The following is a 19,157-nucleotide window of genomic DNA, read 5'->3' as shown; positions in this document are numbered from 1 at the left end:
AGCCAAATCCCCTGGGAGCAGCGGGGGGAGGACGCTCCCATTATCCGGCTCCTGCCGTGTCGGAGGCAGCTGGACCGGCCGTGCATTAATAGATTACACAGAGGATTCGGGCTCGCCAACAGCGAGGGGAGCGCTCGCGGGAGGCAGCGTGGGCAAGGCCAGGGCGGCTTGCCGAGCCGGCGGGGACGAACGCAGCCCCCGCTCCCTGCTAACACCTTTTCCAGCCGAGGTAGGTGGAGAGCTCAGCCGCGGCGTTGGGATGCTGCTGGGATGGCTGGAGCAGGGATGAGGATGCTGGTCCCCATCTGCCTCCAGGAGAGCCAGCAGCAGGGACCGAAGCCCGGGGAGGCCGGACCGCGGGTGCAGGGGGATGCTGGGCTCTGGGTGCTCGCCCTCCTCCCATGCCTGGCTATTTTTCCAGGGGATGCTCTACGGAGACGCCGAGCTGGGGCAGCCCGTGCAGCTGCCAAGCCGTGCCGGCGCATGGCTGGATTTCGTGCCTTCCCCCCCGCCCCCAGCACCCCCAGCCCTTGCCTGCCTCTGCGCGGGGGCTGCAGCCTGGCCTGGGGTGTAGGATGGGGTGTGTGGGCACCCCTGGGGTTCAGCCACCCTGGGTGGAATGCGGCGCTGCTGGGTGCTTCCCTGTGCCTCTGCGTGCTGGAGGGTCTGGGGGTGACGGCTGGCCACGGGCAGGGGAATGTCCCCTTGTGCCACCGATTCCTGGGGTGGCACGGGGAGCCAGGTGGTCGCAGAAGGTCTCATGCCACTATGGTCACAGCTTGTGCCCCATCAGCTGCTGTGCCTCAGTTTCCCCAGCATGCACTTCCCCACCATTAGCCAGCACCCAGGGCCACTGCTGTGGGGGGAGAGGGAGGGTGTGAGGGGGTATGTGGCGATTTGTCTTGCTCCCTGAAGCAGAGGTGACCGTCCTTGTGAGCTGTTTCCAGGGCTGTCTACACAGCCATGTGGATGCCCAAAATCCCCCCTGGCCCTGCTCGGGGCCGCGGCCAGGCAGGAGAAGGATGGGCACCCCCCCAACTCCCCAGATAGCCTCCAGTTGCTATTTGCTGCTTTCCGCCCCAAGCAATACTACCATCCAAATTGCAGTCAAATCTGGCTGAGTCCTCGGGTTTTGCATGTGCCCGCGGGCACGGCACGGCTACAAGAGGGCAGCGCCGGGCACCCACCCTGTGCCTGGCTGGCCTCGCACCCCGCAGGTAAGTGCAGCCTTTGCCTCATGAGAACAACCCCGAAAGCTCCCGGAGCCACGGGCTGCTCCACCATGGGGTTGGCATGCTCTCCCCATCCTGGGGGACCCCCTCTTTGCGGGGTGCAGAGCTTGGGGTGGGCCAGGGCAGGATGCGGCCATGGGGTACGGCACCAACATCCTCGTTTGCAGCCCCGCAGAGCCCCCGGCTGCCGCCATGGATGAGTGGGACCTCCCGCAGTGGAAGAAGGAGGTGGAAAGCCTGAAGTACCAGCTGGCCTACAAGCGGGAGATGTCCTCCAAGACAATACCCGAGTGAGTGGGTGCCCACCCTCCCTCCCATCCCCATACCCCCGCGAGCAGAGTCCGACTCTTCTCCACCCCGCGACCAGCACCGACATCCCCCTTCAAATCACCGGGGGCTCCCGAAACAAGGCGGGTTTAGAGATTTTCCCTTTATGGTTCTTCAAGCCCTCCAAGCCCCAGCGGCAGAAACTGCACCAGTCCCAGTGCCGGTGCCCATGAAGACCCCGTGCTCCTTTCTGCAAAGCCCCTCTGTGCCAACTCCTTTCCAGCTGCCCAAGCTCCGGTGGTAGCCGGGACGTAGCAGCAGCCGTGGGACCCCCTGACAACCGGGTGCCCCGCGGGAGCCCCCCCAGTTCTGCGGGCTCAGCCGGGCAAGTGTGCAGACCCCCTCCTGCAGAGCTCAAAAGACTTAAACTTGTAAAACGAAGTCATGGACAGGTATTTCCCCTCCCTGGTTAGTACCTCGCTGCTCCTCACGGCGAAGGGTCTTGGGACATCCCACCAGTTAACCCAGCCCGTGGCCCCATCGCTCACTGGCCTCTTAGAAGGGGGGGGGAACAGAAAAAGAGCAACTTTAGCAAATAAGTTTTAAAATGCAGTGCAAGGGCCGTCCCCACGCCAGCAGCACATGGGCAGCCACAGATTAAAAAGGCTTTTATTAAATTCGTCTTGTGCTTAGCTCCCCCATCCGAAAACCAGCCGGGTGCACAGGGGCTCGTGCACTGGAACAGCTCATGCACGCTGCCACCAAAGCAGGGTGCACCCCGACATTGCTGCACCCCAGAGCGAGGTGCACCCCGACATCCCTGCCTGCCGGAGCAGGGTGCACCCCAGCATCACTCCCCACCAGAGCAGGATTTAACCCGGGCACTACAGCTCCCCCCCACACACACCCCAGCTCCCCCATTTCGCTGCCGCACAGCCCCTGCCCCGCGTCCAGCGTCCCTCGCGGAGGGTGCCGCATTTGCAAAGTGCTGAATATTGCAACGGGAACCCGCTCTGGGCAGGGTCTATGCCCACCCTTCCGCTCCCCTCTCTGCAGGTTTGTGAAGTGGATCGAGGACAGCATTCCAGAAGACCCCTTCTTGAACCCGGAGCTGATGAAGAACAACCCTTGGGTGGAGAAAGGCAAATGCACCATCCTCTGAGGGGTCGGCCCCCACCCGCGCCGGCTCCTGCGGCCCCTCGCTCCCCCACGCTGAATGTACACTTTTTTTATTAGCTAGCGTCCTAATATGACTACCTGAACAAAAACCCTACCCTCATCTTGTCTTATTATTTTTAATAGTAGAAGTGTTTCTTTTTTATATGGGGAGGGGATGGGGAAAACACAGGGGGTGGGCAGCGTGGGGGGACGTGAGCAGCAAAGGTTTCTTCAGGGTTAGGCTGCAGTTTCCAGTCGCAGACCTCCACTCACCTCTGCCACTGTTGCCGTCAGGCAGGCAGATTTTTCAACTTGTAAAGGAAGAAAACTTTTATAAAAAACATTTTCAGTGATTTTAAATATTCTTTTGTATATTGTAGGATATAATTTTGCAGCAAAACAGGCAAAATATGACAACTAAGGGTTTATAAATGAAATAAACAGAACAATACTTCACGATTAATTTTTTTATATATATTTTATTTTTTTTTAAACAAAACAAGTGGGTACTAAAAAAAAACCCAAACAAGGATCATGCACACACGCCCCATCCATGGGTTCGAAAGCCAAAAGCCAGCTTATCCCTTCAGTTCCATCTATATAATTCCCTGGGCTTCATCTCTGCCCTGCTAGAGCAGGTCCTTGATGTAGATATTCCTCCTGACGGCGTTGGAAAACCCTTCGTTAAACCGGAACCAGACATCGCTCTTCCCCACGGCCTTTCCCATCTGGCTCTCAATCGACTCTTCCTTGGAAGCCTGAGGGGCTGGGGGGGGAAAAGATCGATGTCAAAAAACCTGCAGAAACTCTCAACCTTAAAGTTACAACCTGCGCCCAGGCTGCACAGGGAGGGCAGGGGCCGGGGAGCTGCCGCCGGGCACGGGGGGGGTTTGCACAGGCAGAGCTGATGCTCCCACCTCCCAGATCCTGCAAACACTTGAGGTACACACAACAGTGCTCCCCAGCTCCGTGTATTTGCTGGCCCTTTGGACGCTGCCAGAATCCACCGACCTGCCCGCAGGCACCCCCCTGCCTGCTGCGTCGGGGTCACTTCGCTCAATCTCCCCTCGCCACCCCACTGATGTCCCCCGGGGCGCAGAGCTTAGGGACAGAGCCCCTGCTTGGGCACCTGCATGGGGTCCAAGCACCGTGAATGCAGTGATCCCCACCACCACAGCACCCGTGACACTCCCCCCCCCCCGTCCCTCTGCCACCTACCCGGGGCCGCAGCCGCTCGCTGCCGCCGAAGCGGCCGCCCGAAGAAGTCGGTCTCAGGCTGCGAAAAGCAAAAAGCACTTACAGCTCACGTTTGGAGACAGCCAAAAGCAAACCCAGTTTCTCCCTGGCAGCTCAGGGCAAGGCTAGACCCCAGTGACCCCACTCAGCTCTGCCCAATCTTAAGCTAAGTCAGCCCTAGGCAGCGTCTAAGGCAATTCAGAGGAGCCCCTCGCTGGGGCTCTTGCGCGGGGCCGTCACCCCACGCTCAGGGCTGCGCCAGCCCCTTCCCTCTTCAAGCACCCGGCGCTGGAGGAAGCCACCGAGCAGAGGCCGAATGCAAATCCTGCAGAAAGGGCCAGCGGCCTCGGTAAAATGCAAACAGCATTCAAAATCGGGTGGGAAAGACAAACTTTAAGGTTCACCGTGCTAAAGCAGGGTTTTATGGATGGCCCAGGTCTCGAAACTGAGCCCGTGGAGAGGGCTGGTGGCAGAGGACCACCTCTTGCTCCTCTTAGCTGCTATCGGGATGCCCGGGGTGCGACCAGCCTGGCTCACCCGCTGCGCCGGCAGAGGATGGATGGTTTCCCCTGCAGCCCCCCAACCCATGTGCATACCTCCACACCCCGCGAGCAGCTCTCCCCCTGACCCCGCAGCTTCCACAGAGCCAAAATTCAGCTATTTTAGCCCAAATATCCACATCTCTTTCCTTCCCCACCCCTGAAAGCTTCACCAGGCACATCCATAATTGTCATCCAGATCTAATTCATCCCGATGCTGTACACCAAGCGATGTATTTACGGACACGCGGTGCCGAACTATTCTATTAAAAGAAACGGTACTAAAAATAAATAAATACCAACGGAGACAGCCAGTCTCTAGCAGCCAAGGTACGCGCCGGTAGGAAATTAGGTAGAAATTGCAGCCCCCTCACCTTGTCCTCCACCACTGCTCTCCGGACGATGTGCTCCAGGCGCTGCTGGTGGTTGGGGGGCACTGCCGGCCCCGCGTCCCCTCGCTCCCCGGCCTCGCCGAGGCCGTTCCCGGGCTCCTACGGGGAGAAGAGCTCTGAGCGAGGGTTCCCTCGGGGCCGGCCGAGCTCAAGGTTTGGGCATCCCCCCCCAGGGTGATGCACAGCCTGAGGGCAGGAGGGTGCCTTGTCACCCGTCCCGCACACCCCCTCTATTTGCTGCCCGGGTTTGATTACAATATCCAAACAACTTGGCAAGGATTTTTTCATCATTTTCTGTCTCGCAGCAGCACGCGGGATTAGCCCCGGCAGCGCTTCGGGCTGGTGCGTGTTTGCAGTCCCTTTCCCTGGGACTTCACAGTCGGCACTATGTAAACAAGGAGCCTTCAGAGATGTTTTTGCAGCATCTCTTTGCCCCACGCATCCCCCGAGAAAGCCCTTCTGCTGCAAGAAGGGGCTCTCAGGGATTAATTATCCCTGCGGCACCAGGGCAGGGCAGGCACCAGCTACACCCGAGCTGTTTCTCAGCCTTTTCCACCCGTTTCCACCTTCTCCTGGCTCCTGCCCGCTGCTCCACGGAGGGTTTCGGCAGTGGGCAGAGTAACTCTGCTCCTCCCACGGGCTTTGGGACCTTTGGGAGGATTGCAGTGAAGCAGCAAGGGAACGTACAGGCAGGAGAGAGCAGGTCAGCTCCCCCACGGACACATACAAATCGCAGCCAGGCGAACTAAAATTCCCGTCTCGTCGCAACCCTCATTAGAGAGTCGAAAGGTTTAAAGCTTTAACTCACAGCAAGCATTTCTTTCCAGAATTTCTGCAAAAAGATGAGCCCTTCGGGCTCGTCCCCCCAGCGCAGATGTGCTGCCCCGAAGGCAGATGTGCAGGCAGACGGCTGCGACTCGGGGAGGGTTAATCCTGGATTTTCATTCGCAGAGCGAAAGCCATCGGCTGCTTTGGAAACACCAGGTCCCCAACACCAGCCCTAAGGACTTTATCCCCATCGACGGACCCACCACCCCCCCAAAACCACAGGATACTGCGAGCCCTCCCTACCTCGCCCAGGTTTCGCGCCTGCAGCAAAGCCTCCGTCCTCCTCATCTTCTCCAGCTCGATCTCCCTGGCGATGAGCTGCTTGGCCTGGTAGGTCAGCTGCCTGCGAGCCGGCAGGTCCGGGAACCGGCAGACATCCTCCACGTTCCTGCACCACGGAGGAGGAGAAGCAGAGCAAATAAATCAATACTGAAAATAAAAAAGCATTATGCAAACTGCAGCCTGACACGGGTGCAGGGAGACCCACCACACTTCCAGCCCCGTCCCCCCCAGCCTCTCGGTACGATCCTGGCCACGGTGCCTCAGTTTCCCCATCGCTGCCCTCTCCGAGTCTGTGCGTGCACTAGAAGATGCCGAGCGAGCGGTGCCTGCCGTGCGGAGCCAGGTTGCTGCCGGGCATCTCGGCTGAATGGGAACTCAGGAGGGATTACGTCCTTTTTAATCTTGGTTTTAATGCAAGAAGAGGAAATTGCAGGCAGGTCTGTGCCAAACGGATTGCCCTGAAAAAGCCACAGTCACATCACAGCTTGGGGACAAGTGGCACCGCGACCCTTCGCATGAACCTCGAGGTGCCTGCAGGGAGCCGTTTAATTGAGATACAGCCATGAACAGTAATTTTGGCTAATTAGAGCAGTTTTATCCTTAACAAGGTTGGTGCACCAGATCTGGAGTTAGGCCTGTTTCAGTACAGCAAAAGCCCAGGCGCAGCCCCAGCACCAAGGAGCCAGCTGTAAATATTTCACACTTTATTCACATTCAATATTATTCCCCTTAAAATAAAGGGAGCAAAGTCCTACATCAGATGGCTTTGCAGTCATTCAGAAATCAGCTGTCAAGTCTACGATTTAAAAAGTTTTAAAGAGAAAGCAAGCACAGGTTTTGCTGTCGACAACAGCTTTGTTTGCCAGAGAGATGCTGGGACGTGACTCGCAGGTGCCACCGGGACGTGGCACCCCCGTGGTCCCCATCGTCGCTGCACATGGCCAGGAAACAGGCTCAGAATTCGTAAAAAAAAAAAGGCAAAGCAAAGCAACGCCCTTGCTTGCACCCCGTGGCTCCCAACGTCCCGCGGTTTTCCCCATGGCCACGTTCAGGTGGCACAGCCCGGCGTGGGGAGGGCAGGGCAGGACGGCTCCCCGCAGCCCCTGCAGCTCCCGCAGGCCTTTCCGTGGAGGGGGGGAAAGAAAAAAAAAAAAAAAAAAGTGTTTCACTGTAATTAGATAGAGCTGCTTGATTTAACAGAGGCTAATTTTTGTAATTAACTTTGCACCAGGAAGACATCAGCGTTGCTCCTAGCTGTGGTCGGGTCTGTATTACTTCACCAAAGCCTCGGGAGCGTTTACGGCTCCGTATATACTTAAAGCACAGTGAGACTCAAGTCTAGCAACGGCCGGCTGTCAATATACAAATTAACCACGGCTACAGTGACCTCCTGTGTGCAACGTGCCCAGGGGGACCTGCTCTCCCCTGCTGCCACAAGCCCCCGGCAGCTTCGGTCCCTCCTCTGCCAGCTCCAGCGAGAGCCAAAGGCAGCTGCTGCCTTTCCTTTAACCCCATTAAACAAACCCAGCCCTGCTTCGGCCTCAGCCCGAGGGGGTGACGGGGGCAGCCGGACCACGCTGCGGGTGGAGCAAAGCCAGCGGCAGCCCAGAGCACCCGCAAGGCTCCGGGGCTCCTCCTTTAAAAAAAATGAGGCAAAAAAGCAGATAATCCCCGCAGAGCTGCCATCGGAGAAAGTCGGGTCCCTGCAGCACCCGGCAGCTCGCGCCAACCCAGCTGCCATCACCAGAGCTCTAGCTGCAAGAAACCAACTCGATGCCACGATGCTTTCAGGCTCAGCCTTCTTCCTGAATTCTCTGCTCTTATTTTCAACCCCTACGCCTTCTCCCCTCCCTCAGGACTTACGGGTCGAGCTTGTAGACGTACTGGCCCTCGGGCAGGCGTTCCTGGTGGTAGGTGAGGTTGTAGGCCAGCATGGTGCTGATGAGGTCTGCCAGCTGCTGCTTCTCCTTCAGGCTGTAGAGCTGGGTGTTCACCTGGGGAGGAGAGCGGAGCCCAGCAAGGGGAGAGCATCACTAATCCGTAATGACTTCTAAATACAAAAATAACCTGAAGCACGGGGTTTGTCTCTAGATGAGAAAGGACAGTTAATACTCGCGAGGCTCAGGCCAAGTTTAGTTTCCTATTAGGGACGCACGTACTTCACAGAGCAGGGACAGTCCCCTCCGACAACCCGAGGGGTAAATGCACCCAACGCAACCGCGCGTACAGGTGAACCAGCTGCTGGAAGGAGACTGCAACAGCTCCCCAAACCCTGCTCAGCCAAGCCCACCCCCTGGGTGCAGGGGTCCAGGAGGTGCAGGACACCCACCCACCGCGCACCCAGCAGTTGGGTATCTCAGCGCCGCGTCCCCGGCTTCCCTCTGACTTCTGCATCAGCTGCAATGTCAAACCGACCCCAAATTTGGGACAGAGGCTCGGGATAGCTCAGCCTGGGTGATGCAGCGCAAGGGACACGTCCCAGCCCTCACAGCGGGGTTTGCAGAGGGGACACGTCACCCAGGCAGGACTCCTGCCACTGCAACGAGAGGGGGCTGGTGGGCACTCACCGGTCGGAGCTTCGGGGCGATGATGTCCAGCAGCAGACACAGCACCTCCAAGACGAGAGACTGCTGGCCCGCGCGGCTGCGGGCGCTGGGTGTTATCCCCGACACCATGGACATGACGAGGTTCTGCATGTGGTTCAGCTTGGCCAGGGCCTGGGTGGAGAAGGCAGGGACGGCTCAGCCACGGCTGCAACCACAGATGTCCCCGCGGGTGACAGAGCTGGAGCCACGCTGCCACCATGCCCTCCCTGGTACTTGCCTCATGCTGGCTGCTGGGATAAGCGAGCCGGGGGATGCTGGTGGCCGCGAAGAGCAGGTGGAAAGCCACGGGCAGGAAGGGCAGGTATCGCATCAGCTGGAAGCTCTGCCCGTGCAGGACAGCCTGGCTCAGCAGGTCGGAAAAGCCCAGCCACTCCAGGGCCAAGCACACCGAGCTGAAACTGGAGTCCCGCAGCTTCATGTTCAGGAAATTGTCATACAGACCCTGGAAGCGGGCGCAGGATTAGAGACAGCTCGAGGCCGAGCGGACGGCCCCGTCAGAGCATGCTGCTGGGATTTTGAGCATCCCACTGAGCTCAGCTCCAGTACAACACAGCAGAGGAAGGGGGATGGCTCTCCCTCTTGGCTGCTCTACCTGGGCAAGCTTCTCCTGCTCCCCCGAGGAGATGGCAAGGTGTAGGATGTGGTGGAAGCGGTGGGAGGACGCGTTGAAGGCAGCCGTCCTCCCAAGGTGCGACAGGTCCTCATCGCCCACCAGGAGATGGGTTGGCAAAGCGGGATCCATTCCTACCTGTGCCTGGGGGGAGCCCAAAGGGAAGAGCTCAGGGTACTCCGGCGCTGAACAGACCAGCAAGGAATATTTGGGCCCTTGCAAACTAGACTGAAGGCAATACCGGTGCCAAATTATCGGGCACTAAAGAGAGCGGCCAAAGAGCATCTGGACACACAAATCTGCTGATGAAGCTGGGTCTGCTGCAGGGCAGACCAGCTCTCCAGGACCTTTCAGGCTTCTCCACCACAGATCTTGCAAGCAGGTCAGGGAATACCACGAAGCAGTGTGCCCCAAGCAGACAGCAGACCTAATAAATCCCCCCTCTTTTACCTCTGGACCTTTGGGAGCTGAAAGATCTCTTGCCAGATGGAGAAGAGTCCTTTGTTTTGGTCCTTCAAGCCGATCTTCATCGTCTGCACCATCTGCACGCTCAGCTCCTTCTGGCCTCGGCCGTGCAGGAACTGCAACGCAAGCGAGGGGCTGCGGGGGGACGGGCACCACGGGGAGGGAGGGGATGCCCACAACAGCTAGCTGGTGCTGGGGAAAGCCGGAGACAGTGGCACCTCGCTCTTCCTCCGTTTGTAGGGGAATCAAGGTTAAAAATAACACCGGGGACAGGGTGGGCATTTTAGGGATCTGCCTGGGACCCAGTTTTTCCCCTCCATACCCCTCTGAGCCCAGATCAAGTCAAGAACCGCAGCAAACCTGTGTCCCCCCAGAGACCTCCCGGCGACACCCGTACCTGCAGGGTGTTTATGCAGGCACGGATGTCGTTCTCTGTCTTCTCGCACAGCGCCAGCAGCGCGCCCATGTCCGCCCGCATGCCCTGCCGCAGGGCGATCTGCAGGAGAGGGGGGGTCAGTAGGGAGGACCCGCCGGCCGGGGTTGGGGGCAAGGGGAGCCCTCGGCCGCGCCGCACCTCGCAGAGCCGCTGGGCGAGCCGGGACGGCGCCGTCCGAGGGAAGTTTAGCAGGAACGATTGCTGCCGCAGCGGTCGGAGGGCAGGGACGTACCTGGCAAAGGGAAGCACAGGGGTCTCTGAGCGACCCTCGCAGAGGAAGAAATCCAGCTATTAATGCTCCGCTCAAAGAGAGACGGCTTATTTAGCAGCTGCCTGTACACCACTGCACACTTGGGCATGCACAAACGCAACCGTGCGCTCACACCTAGCTACAAGTCACCCCAGCAGATACAAAACCTGGGGGGTTTCAGGAAAGCCGAGCTTGTTGTAGTTTTACTTTTCATAAGGTACTTCTAAGCCGCAGGTCTGACGGCAGATAACTCGGTACAGGAAGGCTTTGGCTGGAGGCAACAGCAGCCGCCGCCTCGGTTGGGGCAGGGGTCTCAGCTCTCCATCCCTCCCCAGGCACGCAGGCGATACTAACTGGTCGTTGCAGATGCAGATGATGGGCCTGAGCAGCAGTCCGCCCTCACGCCGCCTTCTCCGGCCCGTGCCGGCCGCTGCCTCGCCCTCCGCATCCTTACGGTGGATGATGTTTAGCAGCACGTTGATAGATGCCTTGGGGGGGGGGGGGAAGAAAAAAGAAAGAAATCAAGGACAGAAGGGATGAATTCTTGCTGTTCAGAGGCAAGAAACCACTCCTAAAATGGATGAGCTGCTAACAGGGCAATAATTAAGCGGTTAATGCAAAAGGTGGCCTGATCCAGGCTGGGCTTACCGCAGGCGCGCCGTCTATCTCATCGATGATCAGGCAGTTGGGCTTCTCGTTGGCGCCCAGCACAGACTTCATCTGGGTGGCAGCTTCGATACGGGTTTTGAAAACCTCGGGGCTGCGGTCGTCGCTGCAAGACAAGCCGGTGCCAGGGTGCTGCGGCACGGCATCACCTCCGGCACGGCATCACCTCTGGCACGGCATCACCTCCGGCACGGCATCACCTCCGGCACGGCATCACCTCCGCCAGCTTCTGGGGCAGGGCAGGGCTGGGCAGCCGGCGCAGACTCACCTGGCGTTCATCTCGACGGCGTTGTACCCTGCGTGCTTCGCGATGACGTGGGCCAGCGTGGTCTTTCCCAAGCCGGGCGGGCCACAGAGCAGGGCTACCTGCAGCAGAGAGGTAACGTCAGCCCGGCAGGCAGCGAGGCAGGGCTTCCTCCAGCCCCGACCAAGGCTGCCACGCACGGGGACGGGGCTCTGCAGCCTGCAAACCGGTCTTGGGAGCTGCTGCGCTGGTTTGTAGACACACGGGGAGAAGGAAAAGTCACTGGAGGAAGGAGAATATAACAGAAACTCTCAGAGGTGACAGAGTCATCCTGGCAGCATCTCTCATGCGTATGTTTAAGTCTGCAGGGCAATAGATAGAAAAGGCTGAACTAAATCCCTTCCAGAATTACACTCCTGAGAAGCAACGATGTTAGTACCTATTTTTGTTTCCCCTTTTTTATATCCTCTCACTGGACAGGTTGAAGCTGGTAAGCTGGCCTGGGTATGTTATCTCTGCTCCCTTTAGCATTTCAGCATCATTGCTCTTTTCCAGATACAGAAACTCTAGCTCAAAGGCATGTCACGTCCGCCTCTAATAAATAAAGTCAAGATCAACCTCTGCTAAAAAGGGTATGTCTTTCCTCAACCGGCCCATTTAATTTGGCTGGAGAAAGTCTGTTCCTCTCCCCTTGTTATCACATTACCCAAGCCAACACAGAAGAAGAAATGAGAAAACCTCACATTCTCTAAGGAGAAACAAGGAATCCAATTTCTCCTGGATCTGTACTGGAAGACCCTGCTCCTCACCATGGTGGTGGGATGAGGGGGATTGGAGAGGAGACCCACCACAGTGGCCTCCTGTCCTGCTCACCTTGTATTTGGGTCTCTTGTGCTGGTCCAGATCAGCCTCCAGAATCTCCTCTGTGAGCTGCACCTTCGTTTTCCACTTATTCTGCTGCTCCTTGGGCTGGTTGAACAGAGGATGAGCCTCGGTGCTGGGCTTGGCCTTCTTCACAGCCTTCTCCTTCCCAAACACCACCGTGTCCCAGAGCTTGAGCCACTTCAGAAGGCAGCGGTTTGTGTACTGCATGTCGGGCAAGAAAGCAAGCAAACCCCATCAAACCTCGGAAGGATCCGGCTGAGGACAGAGGAAAGCCTCTCCTTCGTGGCTTAAAAACCAGTGTGGCGTGCAGAGGAAGGAGCTGAGCCCGGGGAGGCAACGCAGAGCGCGCCTGCCCAGACAGACCTCGAGCGTGCGGCACATCAACCCCCGCCATGGGAGAGGCTGCTCAGGTTTCCACCCGGCATCTCTCTGGGACAGCCTGGGAACGCAGCTTCCCTTCCCGGCTCGGCCACCATCCCCGCAGGGCAACCGAGGACAAGTCACATCGGCCCCATCCCTGCTGTCCCTCGTCTGTCTCAGCTCAACCCAGCGCTTCTCAGCCTCTTCCATAATTTCCAATTCCCTCCAAAACTTCTAATACTCCAAAAAAATCAAAATAGCCAACAATTCCTGGCTAAAGTCCACTCAATCTTTTTTGTCTTATTTTGCTCATCTTTCGTAGTCTCTTTTGTCAGAAAGTCCACAGCCTACAGCTGAAAAACCCCCGCCCCGAGCTCTCGCAGTAGGACTGTCCCCGGGCAGGGCTAGCACGGACTGAGCCCCCCAGCCAGTGCTTCCGAAAGCCCCGCGCTCAAAGGCAGCACCATTAAACTTTGATCCAACAGCATTAAGGAAGAGTTATAAAAGTGGTAAACCCACCCGAACCCCAAGCCCCGACTTATCCTAGCACCTCACATCATCACTGAGCAGCTCCATGTAGCGCCGGGGAGTGAACTTGTCCACCCAGAGGCAATGCAGCGCAGATTCCTCCTCGTCTGCCGGCTCCGCTTCCCTGCTGGGCTCCGGGCTCTCAGCGCTGGTCTCGCTCTCGAGGCAACTGCCAGAAAGAATTAACTTGCCCCAAACCACCCAGGGAGTCAAGACAGGGCTGGGAATTACACGCAGACTTCCCAAGCTGGGGATGCTGAGGGCAAAGAGGCTCCTCTGCTCGCAGGTCCCCAAAACCTGGACCCCAGCGGAGCATCGTGGGAGCCACATCCGACAGCACGGCAGGGATAGGAGTGGGATTTCATCCCAACATCTCACCTGTTTATTATCTCCGTCAGCTGCTGCGACGCCTCCAGAACACGCCTTCGACGCTTGAGCACAAAGAGGGAGAGAGGGGGGGTCAGAGATGCCCTGCTAACCTGTGGCTAGGGGAGCAGGAATTTGGGAGCCAACGCTGTGGCTGTCCCGGGGTGGCAGGGGAAGACGGGAAGGTCGGTATAAGATGTGATACCTCTTCATCCACTTGTTCCTTCAGGTAGGAGAAAGGCACCCCCAGCAAGTGGAGCGGCCTGCGTGCATTCCAGCCCAGGGAATCAGGGAGCTGCGAGGACCAGAGGACACACGCCGACGTTCGTACCGACGCTCGGCACAAACGTTTCATGCTTCATCAAAGATCCCCTCCTGAACTGAGATGGAGGTCACAGAGAAGCAAGCCCAGCCTTCAGAACCCTCCTTACCTCTACCCCTGTCCTGGAAGGATCATCCCTCACGACCATGAAGACCCTGGTGCCCTCGGTGGACGTCACGTTGATGTAGTCCTCCAGGATGGGTGGCCGCTTGAGGACCCACTTCTTCTCGGAGGGCGGCGTGGTCTGCAGCGGGGCCATGCCGCTCATCTCCAGGCGGTCCGAGCTGGAGAACACCAGGTTCCTTTAGCAGGGGCGAGGGAAAGGGCCCTTGAACCCCACCGAAGGTGGGGTTCAAGGGCCCTTTCCCTCGCCCCTGCTAAAAGTGGGGTTCAAGGTGGCCAACCTGGCAGTCTGGGGAGCAGAAGGTGCCTCTGGGCCAGCATCCCAGGGGATATCAGGAGCCAACTCCTCATCCGCGCCAAAGTCGAGCTTCTTAACAGCTTCCAGGCGCTGTCGCTTGGGTTTCAGGGCTGTGAGAGAAACAACCAGGGCAAGGAGGAAGAGGAGAAGCATCGTTGACTGAAGGCTGGTACTCAGCTGCTCCTCCAGCAGCACCCTGCACCGCTCCGGGGGGGGGGGAGCAGGGAGAAAGGGGTCAGCAGCACCCAGGGACCCACTGGGGGCTCCAGACCTGGCTTGGGCCAAACCTACTGCAGGCTGCTGGCGGTGGCGGGGAGCCGGGTGGGATGCAGCCCCGGTCCCTCTTCCTGGGGTTGGTGCCCCCCGGGTCGTTGCTCCCGCCGGGGTCCCCGGGGGGGTCGGGCTCCTCCGGCAGCTGCATCCTGCTCCGGAACTGGGAGATTTTGGGACCAGCGGGTGGGAACGGGTCATCTGCAGGAAGTGTTACGCGACAGTGCCGGTCACCGGAGGGGACCCATGGTGGGGCGAGCACACACGGCTCCGCGGCCGGCCGCGCAAAGCCCGGTCCTACCCGCCCGCCCGCCCGCTCCCTCCCTCCTTCCGCCTCCGGTACCGGGCACGGCACCGGAGCAGCTTCCCACCTCCCAGCTCGGCCAGCACCTCCAGCTCGGCCGCGAACCGCTGGTCGAAATCCTCCTCGGGGCCCGCCATGGGCACCGCGCCCCGCCCGCCCCGCGCTTCCGGCCGCCGCGCCGCAGCGGAGCCGCCGTTGATTGGACGCGGCGCGCCGGCAGGAAGCGGCGGCGGCGGCGCTGATTGGACGCGACGCGAGGCTGGACGCGGCGGCGGCGGCGCTGATTGGACGCGACGCGAGGATGGAGGCGGTGGCGGTGGTGCTGATTGGACGCGACGCGCGGCCCGGGCCCGGAGCCGCCGGTGAATACAATGTAGCTGCTCGCCGACCCGCCCGGCCCGGCCCGGGAACGGCGCTGCAGGTCGGCCCGGGGTGGGGAGGGGACGGGGATCGGGGGTGGCGGCGTCCCCTCCGCCGTGTCCCGTGTCCCCTCCGCCGTGTCCCGTGTCCCCAGCGGGGAGCCGCGGCTTGCCGTCCCGGCCGGAGCCGCCGAGATCGCGGCCCGGCCCCGGCTGGCAGCGGGCGAGGCAGTAGGAGCGGGGGGAAGCCGAGCTCCACCGTCGGGCTGGATCGGCCCAGCACCGTGAGGCTGCGAGGCCTCCACGCGTGACACCGGGACGGAGACGGGGCCTCCACGCGTGACACCGGGACAGTGGCAGAGCTGTACGGTGTGACACCGGGACGGCTGCAGGACCTGTACAGCGTGGCACTGGTACGGCTGTGGCCGTAGCGCTGCTGTAGCACCGGCACAGTCGCAGCACTGGTGCCGCTCTGGGACCTGCACAGTGTGACACCGGTAAGGCTGGGGGACCCGTGCGGTGTGACATCGGTGTCGCTCTGGGACCCGTGCAGTGTGACACCCGTACCACTGCAGCACGGGTACATCTCCGGCCCTACTGGGGGTACCCTGCCTTGGGCCCTGCTCCTGCCTGCTCTCACCGGGTCCCTTCGCTCCCCTGGGGTGCTGTGCCCATCCCCAGGGGTGCACAGGCTGTGGCTGGAGGCTCTTCCCCCCCCGCTCACCCCAGTTCCCCCTCACGCTCCCCGCAGGGCGCTGGCCATGGAGCCGGGCACCATCGACAACCTGTCCATCCTGTACCAGAGCTCCGACTTCATCGTGGTCAACAAGCACTGGGACATCCGCATCGACAGCAAGATGTGGTACGAGACGCTGACCCTGCAGAGCCAGCTCAAGTACCGCTTCCCCGAGCTGGCCGACCCCGACACCTACTACGGCTTCAGGTGAGCGGCCGGGGACCGAACCGGGCTCTGCCCTGCCTCCGAGCCGGCCTCGGCCGGGGACACTGCCCGAGTTGCCCAGGGATGCTCCTCCGCCTCCCGTCTCCTCCCCAGGTTCTGCCACCAGCTCGACTTCTCCACCAGCGGGGCCCTGTGCGTCGCCCTCAACAAAGCGGCGGCAGGAAGCGCCTACAAGTGTTTTAAAGACCGGCTGGTGACCAAAGCCTATCTCGCCCTGGTAAGCCCACGCTGCCAAGTCCTGCTTCTGGACTTATCTTCTGGTTTCGCTAAATTGCAGCTTGGCCTCTGCTCCTTGTCGTCCCGGCGTCGGTGAGGAACGAGTGCCGGGGCTCAGTTTGCAACCTGGCTTTCTACCCCGCAGGTCAGGGGCCACGTCAGCCAGAGCCGAATGACGATCCGCTACGCCATAGGGAAGAACACCACCGAGGGCATGACCCACATGATGTGCATCGACGGGACGGAGGGTGAGCGGCTCCCGCGCCCTGCCTGCGCTGCCCAGACCACCCAGGCCACGCTGGGGGGGGGAGCCGACCTCCCCTCCCCTTCCTCCGGATCTCATTGCAGGCTGTGAAAATCCCAAGCCTTGCCAGTCGGAGCTGATCGTGCTCGAGCATGGGTCCTACAGCGGAGACCCCGTAACCAAAGTGCTGCTGCAGCCGCTGACAGGTGGGAGCTCGGGGCCGGGGCAGCGCGGGCGCAGGGGGGCTGCAGCCCCGGGAGCTCTGACGTGGCCCACGGGGCCGGGCACAGCACAGCACCGGTCCCCGACAGCGCAAGACGCTGAGGCCGGAGAGGCGAAGGAGGCAGAGGTGCTGCAGCGGGACCTGCACGGGCATCCCTGGGCCTCGGCGGCAGCGTGGGTGCGTGGTGCAAAGCGAAGCCTAGAAAGGGCTGAGGGGAGCTGAGAGCCGCTGAGCTCGGAGGGTTCTCTGGGGGGACAAGTGCCGTTTGGTGCGTTGTCGCCTCGCACCGCTGTGCCCTCAAGGAGGGATTCAGGGATAACCTGTGTCCCTGATTCCTCCGCTCCCGCTCTCCCCCTAGGGCGGACTCATCAGCTCCGGGTTCACTGCAGCGCCATCGGCCACCCCATCGTGGGGGACTTCACCTACAGCCACAAGAAGGACAGCGGTCCCTATAGGATGATGCTCCACGCCTACTACCTGCGCATCCCCACCGGCAAGGAGCTCATTGAGGTCTGCGCGCCCGACCCCTTCGTCACTGCAATGGACAGCAACTGGGTGCCCCACCACGTCACTCACCGGCTGGATGAGACCATCCAAGAGCTGAAGGACAAGGTGATGCAGAAGGGGGAAGAGGAGGAGAGCCAGGAAGCCGTGCTTGGTGGCGGAGGAGAGGAGGCACCGAGCGAAGCCAAGAGCCCGGAGACAGAGGAGCAGCGAGCTCGGTGCGAGCAGTGGTTGGCCGAGTGGGCTTTGGAGTGAGCACAAAGCACGTCTCTGCATTTCCAGCCCAATGCTCCATTTTCGTCCCAGTGGGTCCCCGCGGAGCCCGGCGCTGACTCCACATCTGCACTTTCTGTATGCCATGGCTTCCCTCACTTCTGGGGCTGGGATTAGGCAGATTTTAGCAGCGATTAGGATGGGTTTATTTTTTAATGTACACATCATCCATCTGGCCACTGGATGCCCCTTTCCTAATTCTGGGCCTCAGCAGCAGAGTGAGTGTGTCATGTACCAGCTTAGAGTGACCCCAAAGCTTTCCGTCCCTGTCCCGGGGCTCAGGCACAGCCGGGGCAGCACGGATGCTGCCTTTGCCATCAGCGCGATGGACGTATCCGCAAACCCTCAGTGCTAGGATGCTAAAATGCAGCCCAGCAGAGGGAGGGGAGAACATACCGGGTGCAGCTTTGGTGTCCGTGTCCCCAGTTCCCTTCGCTCCAGCCTGCTGCGCTCACTGGCACACGCGTTGTGCGGGAGGTGGGAGAGCAGGAGGCTGAAGTGCAGCCTGGGGGCACCGACAGCCCCCCTAGTCCCGGGGCAGCCCCGGGTGTTTTGCCCGTGGAGCTGGGCTGTGCGAAGGGTGCAGGAGAGGTCCCTGCCTGCCAGCGAGGACGTGCTGCCTGCCCATCCCTGCCCTCGCTCTTTCCTTCCTCCCTTAGCCCACGTGTGGTGTTTTTAAAGGTTTGTTGAAGGTGAGTGAGTTGATACGAATGGATTTTAAACTTTTTTTCAAATTTCTATGAGAAGAATCTAGTCTTTTAGTGGTTCTGAAATACGGGTGGTCTCAGAAATAAGTGTATTTTTAGTACTTCTGTGGTCAGAGAGCCAGCAGCCCAAAGCTTTTTTAATAGATCTTATTATTCCTTCTACTAGCATTGCCTTTTCCTAGCACCCACTTTTATCCTGGGTGTGGAGGTAACCCCTGCTGAGACAGGTCAGAAGACACAAGCTCCTTTCTCCTTTACCCAAACGAGGGGGAATAAGGATCGTGTTTTGGTCCCATCGCGTGGCTCCTCGCTGGCAGGTTGCTGCAGGGTGTCAGCACCGGAGGGTGCCGGGCGCAGGTCCTTCGGGTGGGCAGTTTGGGAGGGCTCTGGAGCAGCGAGAGCGGCCGAGGAAATGGTTGAAGCTGAAAGAAAGGCTGAGGACTGGTGCGAAGAGCGGGAAGGAGCTCGGCTCTCGTGCTGGCGCTCGGCTTTGCAAGATGCCAAGAAGAGTTTCTCTGGCAATGCCCTTGCTTTGCTGGTCGGCGCCGTGCCGCTTCGCTCTCTCCTTCCCACCCTGCTTGTCCTCTGGAGCCCTTAGAGGACATTTAGAAAATGAAGAGAGCAGGGCAGCTGGCATGGGCTGGGGAGGGACAGAGGTGGCTGGAACCTATTGCATACAGAACACTGATCCCCGGGGTGTTTGGCACCCAGCCGCCACATCAGCACATGCCCGGAGTTACTGTCATCCCACAAGCCCCGGCCCGTTTAAAATGCACCTGACAGTGATTTCACGCAACTAATATTCCTACCCTGAGGGGGGATAAAATGGCACAGCCCTCTCCTCATGGGTGAATGCACCATGCGGGTCACCAAAACCCCGTGGGGTATTGCATCGCCCGTCCCTTGCATCCCCGGATGCTGGTGGGTGCAAGCTCACCGTGCCGCGGCGCGTGGCCGTGGAGGAGGTGGCCGTCACCTTGCTTTTGTGGCTTGGCACAACGTG

The 19,157-nt window shown here is 59.9% G+C and overlaps 3 protein-coding genes across 3 annotated transcripts; 2 read left to right on the top strand and 1 right to left on the bottom strand.

The window, feature by feature from the left end:
• Positions 1-1,424: 1,424 nt before the first annotated feature.
• Positions 1,425-2,661, top strand: GNG13 (G protein subunit gamma 13). Its single transcript, XM_050906317.1, has 2 exons — positions 1,425-1,522; positions 2,556-2,661. The coding sequence occupies exons 1-2, from the start codon at positions 1,425-1,427 to the stop codon at positions 2,659-2,661; spliced, it is 204 nt and encodes a 67-aa protein (XP_050762274.1).
• Positions 2,662-3,122: 461 nt separating this feature from the next.
• CHTF18 (chromosome transmission fidelity factor 18) lies at positions 3,123-14,804 on the bottom strand. Its single transcript, XM_050906171.1, has 22 exons — positions 14,735-14,804; positions 14,385-14,564; positions 14,077-14,203; positions 13,782-13,956; positions 13,556-13,645; positions 13,363-13,415; positions 13,012-13,153; positions 12,085-12,297; positions 11,236-11,333; positions 10,950-11,073; positions 10,656-10,789; positions 10,190-10,283; positions 10,013-10,111; positions 9,609-9,731; positions 9,133-9,294; positions 8,758-8,982; positions 8,502-8,651; positions 7,798-7,928; positions 5,896-6,040; positions 4,807-4,923; positions 3,876-3,933; positions 3,123-3,423 (listed from the first exon to the last, which is right to left on the bottom strand). Exons 1-22 carry the CDS (start codon positions 14,802-14,804, stop codon positions 3,287-3,289), a joined length of 2,847 nt encoding a protein of 948 aa, XP_050762128.1. The 3' UTR covers positions 3,123-3,286.
• A 446-nt stretch (positions 14,805-15,250) lies between these two features.
• RPUSD1 (RNA pseudouridine synthase domain containing 1) lies at positions 15,251-18,512 on the top strand. Its single transcript, XM_050905990.1, has 6 exons — positions 15,251-15,523; positions 15,778-15,969; positions 16,081-16,204; positions 16,349-16,451; positions 16,552-16,653; positions 17,029-18,512. Exons 2-6 carry the CDS (start codon positions 15,788-15,790, stop codon positions 17,427-17,429), a joined length of 912 nt encoding a protein of 303 aa, XP_050761947.1. The 5' UTR covers positions 15,251-15,523; positions 15,778-15,787; the 3' UTR covers positions 17,430-18,512.
• Positions 18,513-19,157: the final 645 nt, after the last annotated feature.

This window comes from Gymnogyps californianus, chromosome 15 (genome assembly GCF_018139145.2).
Source record: "Gymnogyps californianus isolate 813 chromosome 15, ASM1813914v2, whole genome shotgun sequence".
NCBI lineage: Eukaryota > Metazoa > Chordata > Aves > Accipitriformes > Cathartidae > Gymnogyps > Gymnogyps californianus.
Note: the sequence above shows the minus strand (reverse complement) of the source record. Positions and strands in the feature narration are given on the sequence as shown.

Coding starts and splice junctions, on each gene's coding strand:
- RPUSD1 (XM_050905990.1), top strand. CDS start 15,788: ATGGAGCCGGGCACCATCGACAACCTGTCCATCCTGTACCAGAGCTCC. Junction 15,970..16,080: donor GACACCTACTACGGCTTCAG/GTGAGCGGCCGG, acceptor TCTCCTCCCCAG/GTTCTGCCACCAGCTCGACT. Junction 16,452..16,551: donor GTGCATCGACGGGACGGAGG/GTGAGCGGCTCC, acceptor ATCTCATTGCAG/GCTGTGAAAATCCCAAGCCT.
- CHTF18 (XM_050906171.1), bottom strand. CDS start 14,804: ATGGCGGGCCCCGAGGAGGATTTCGACCAGCGGTTCGCGGCCGAGCTG. Junction 10,112..10,189: donor TCGCCCAGCGGCTCTGCGAG/GTGCGGCGCGGC, acceptor CCTCTCCTGCAG/ATCGCCCTGCGGCAGGGCAT. Junction 9,732..10,012: donor CCTGCATAAACACCCTGCAG/GTACGGGTGTCG, acceptor CTTGCGTTGCAG/TTCCTGCACGGCCGAGGCCA.
- GNG13 (XM_050906317.1), top strand. CDS start 1,425: ATGGATGAGTGGGACCTCCCGCAGTGGAAGAAGGAGGTGGAAAGCCTG. Junction 1,523..2,555: donor TCCTCCAAGACAATACCCGA/GTGAGTGGGTGC, acceptor CCCTCTCTGCAG/GTTTGTGAAGTGGATCGAGG.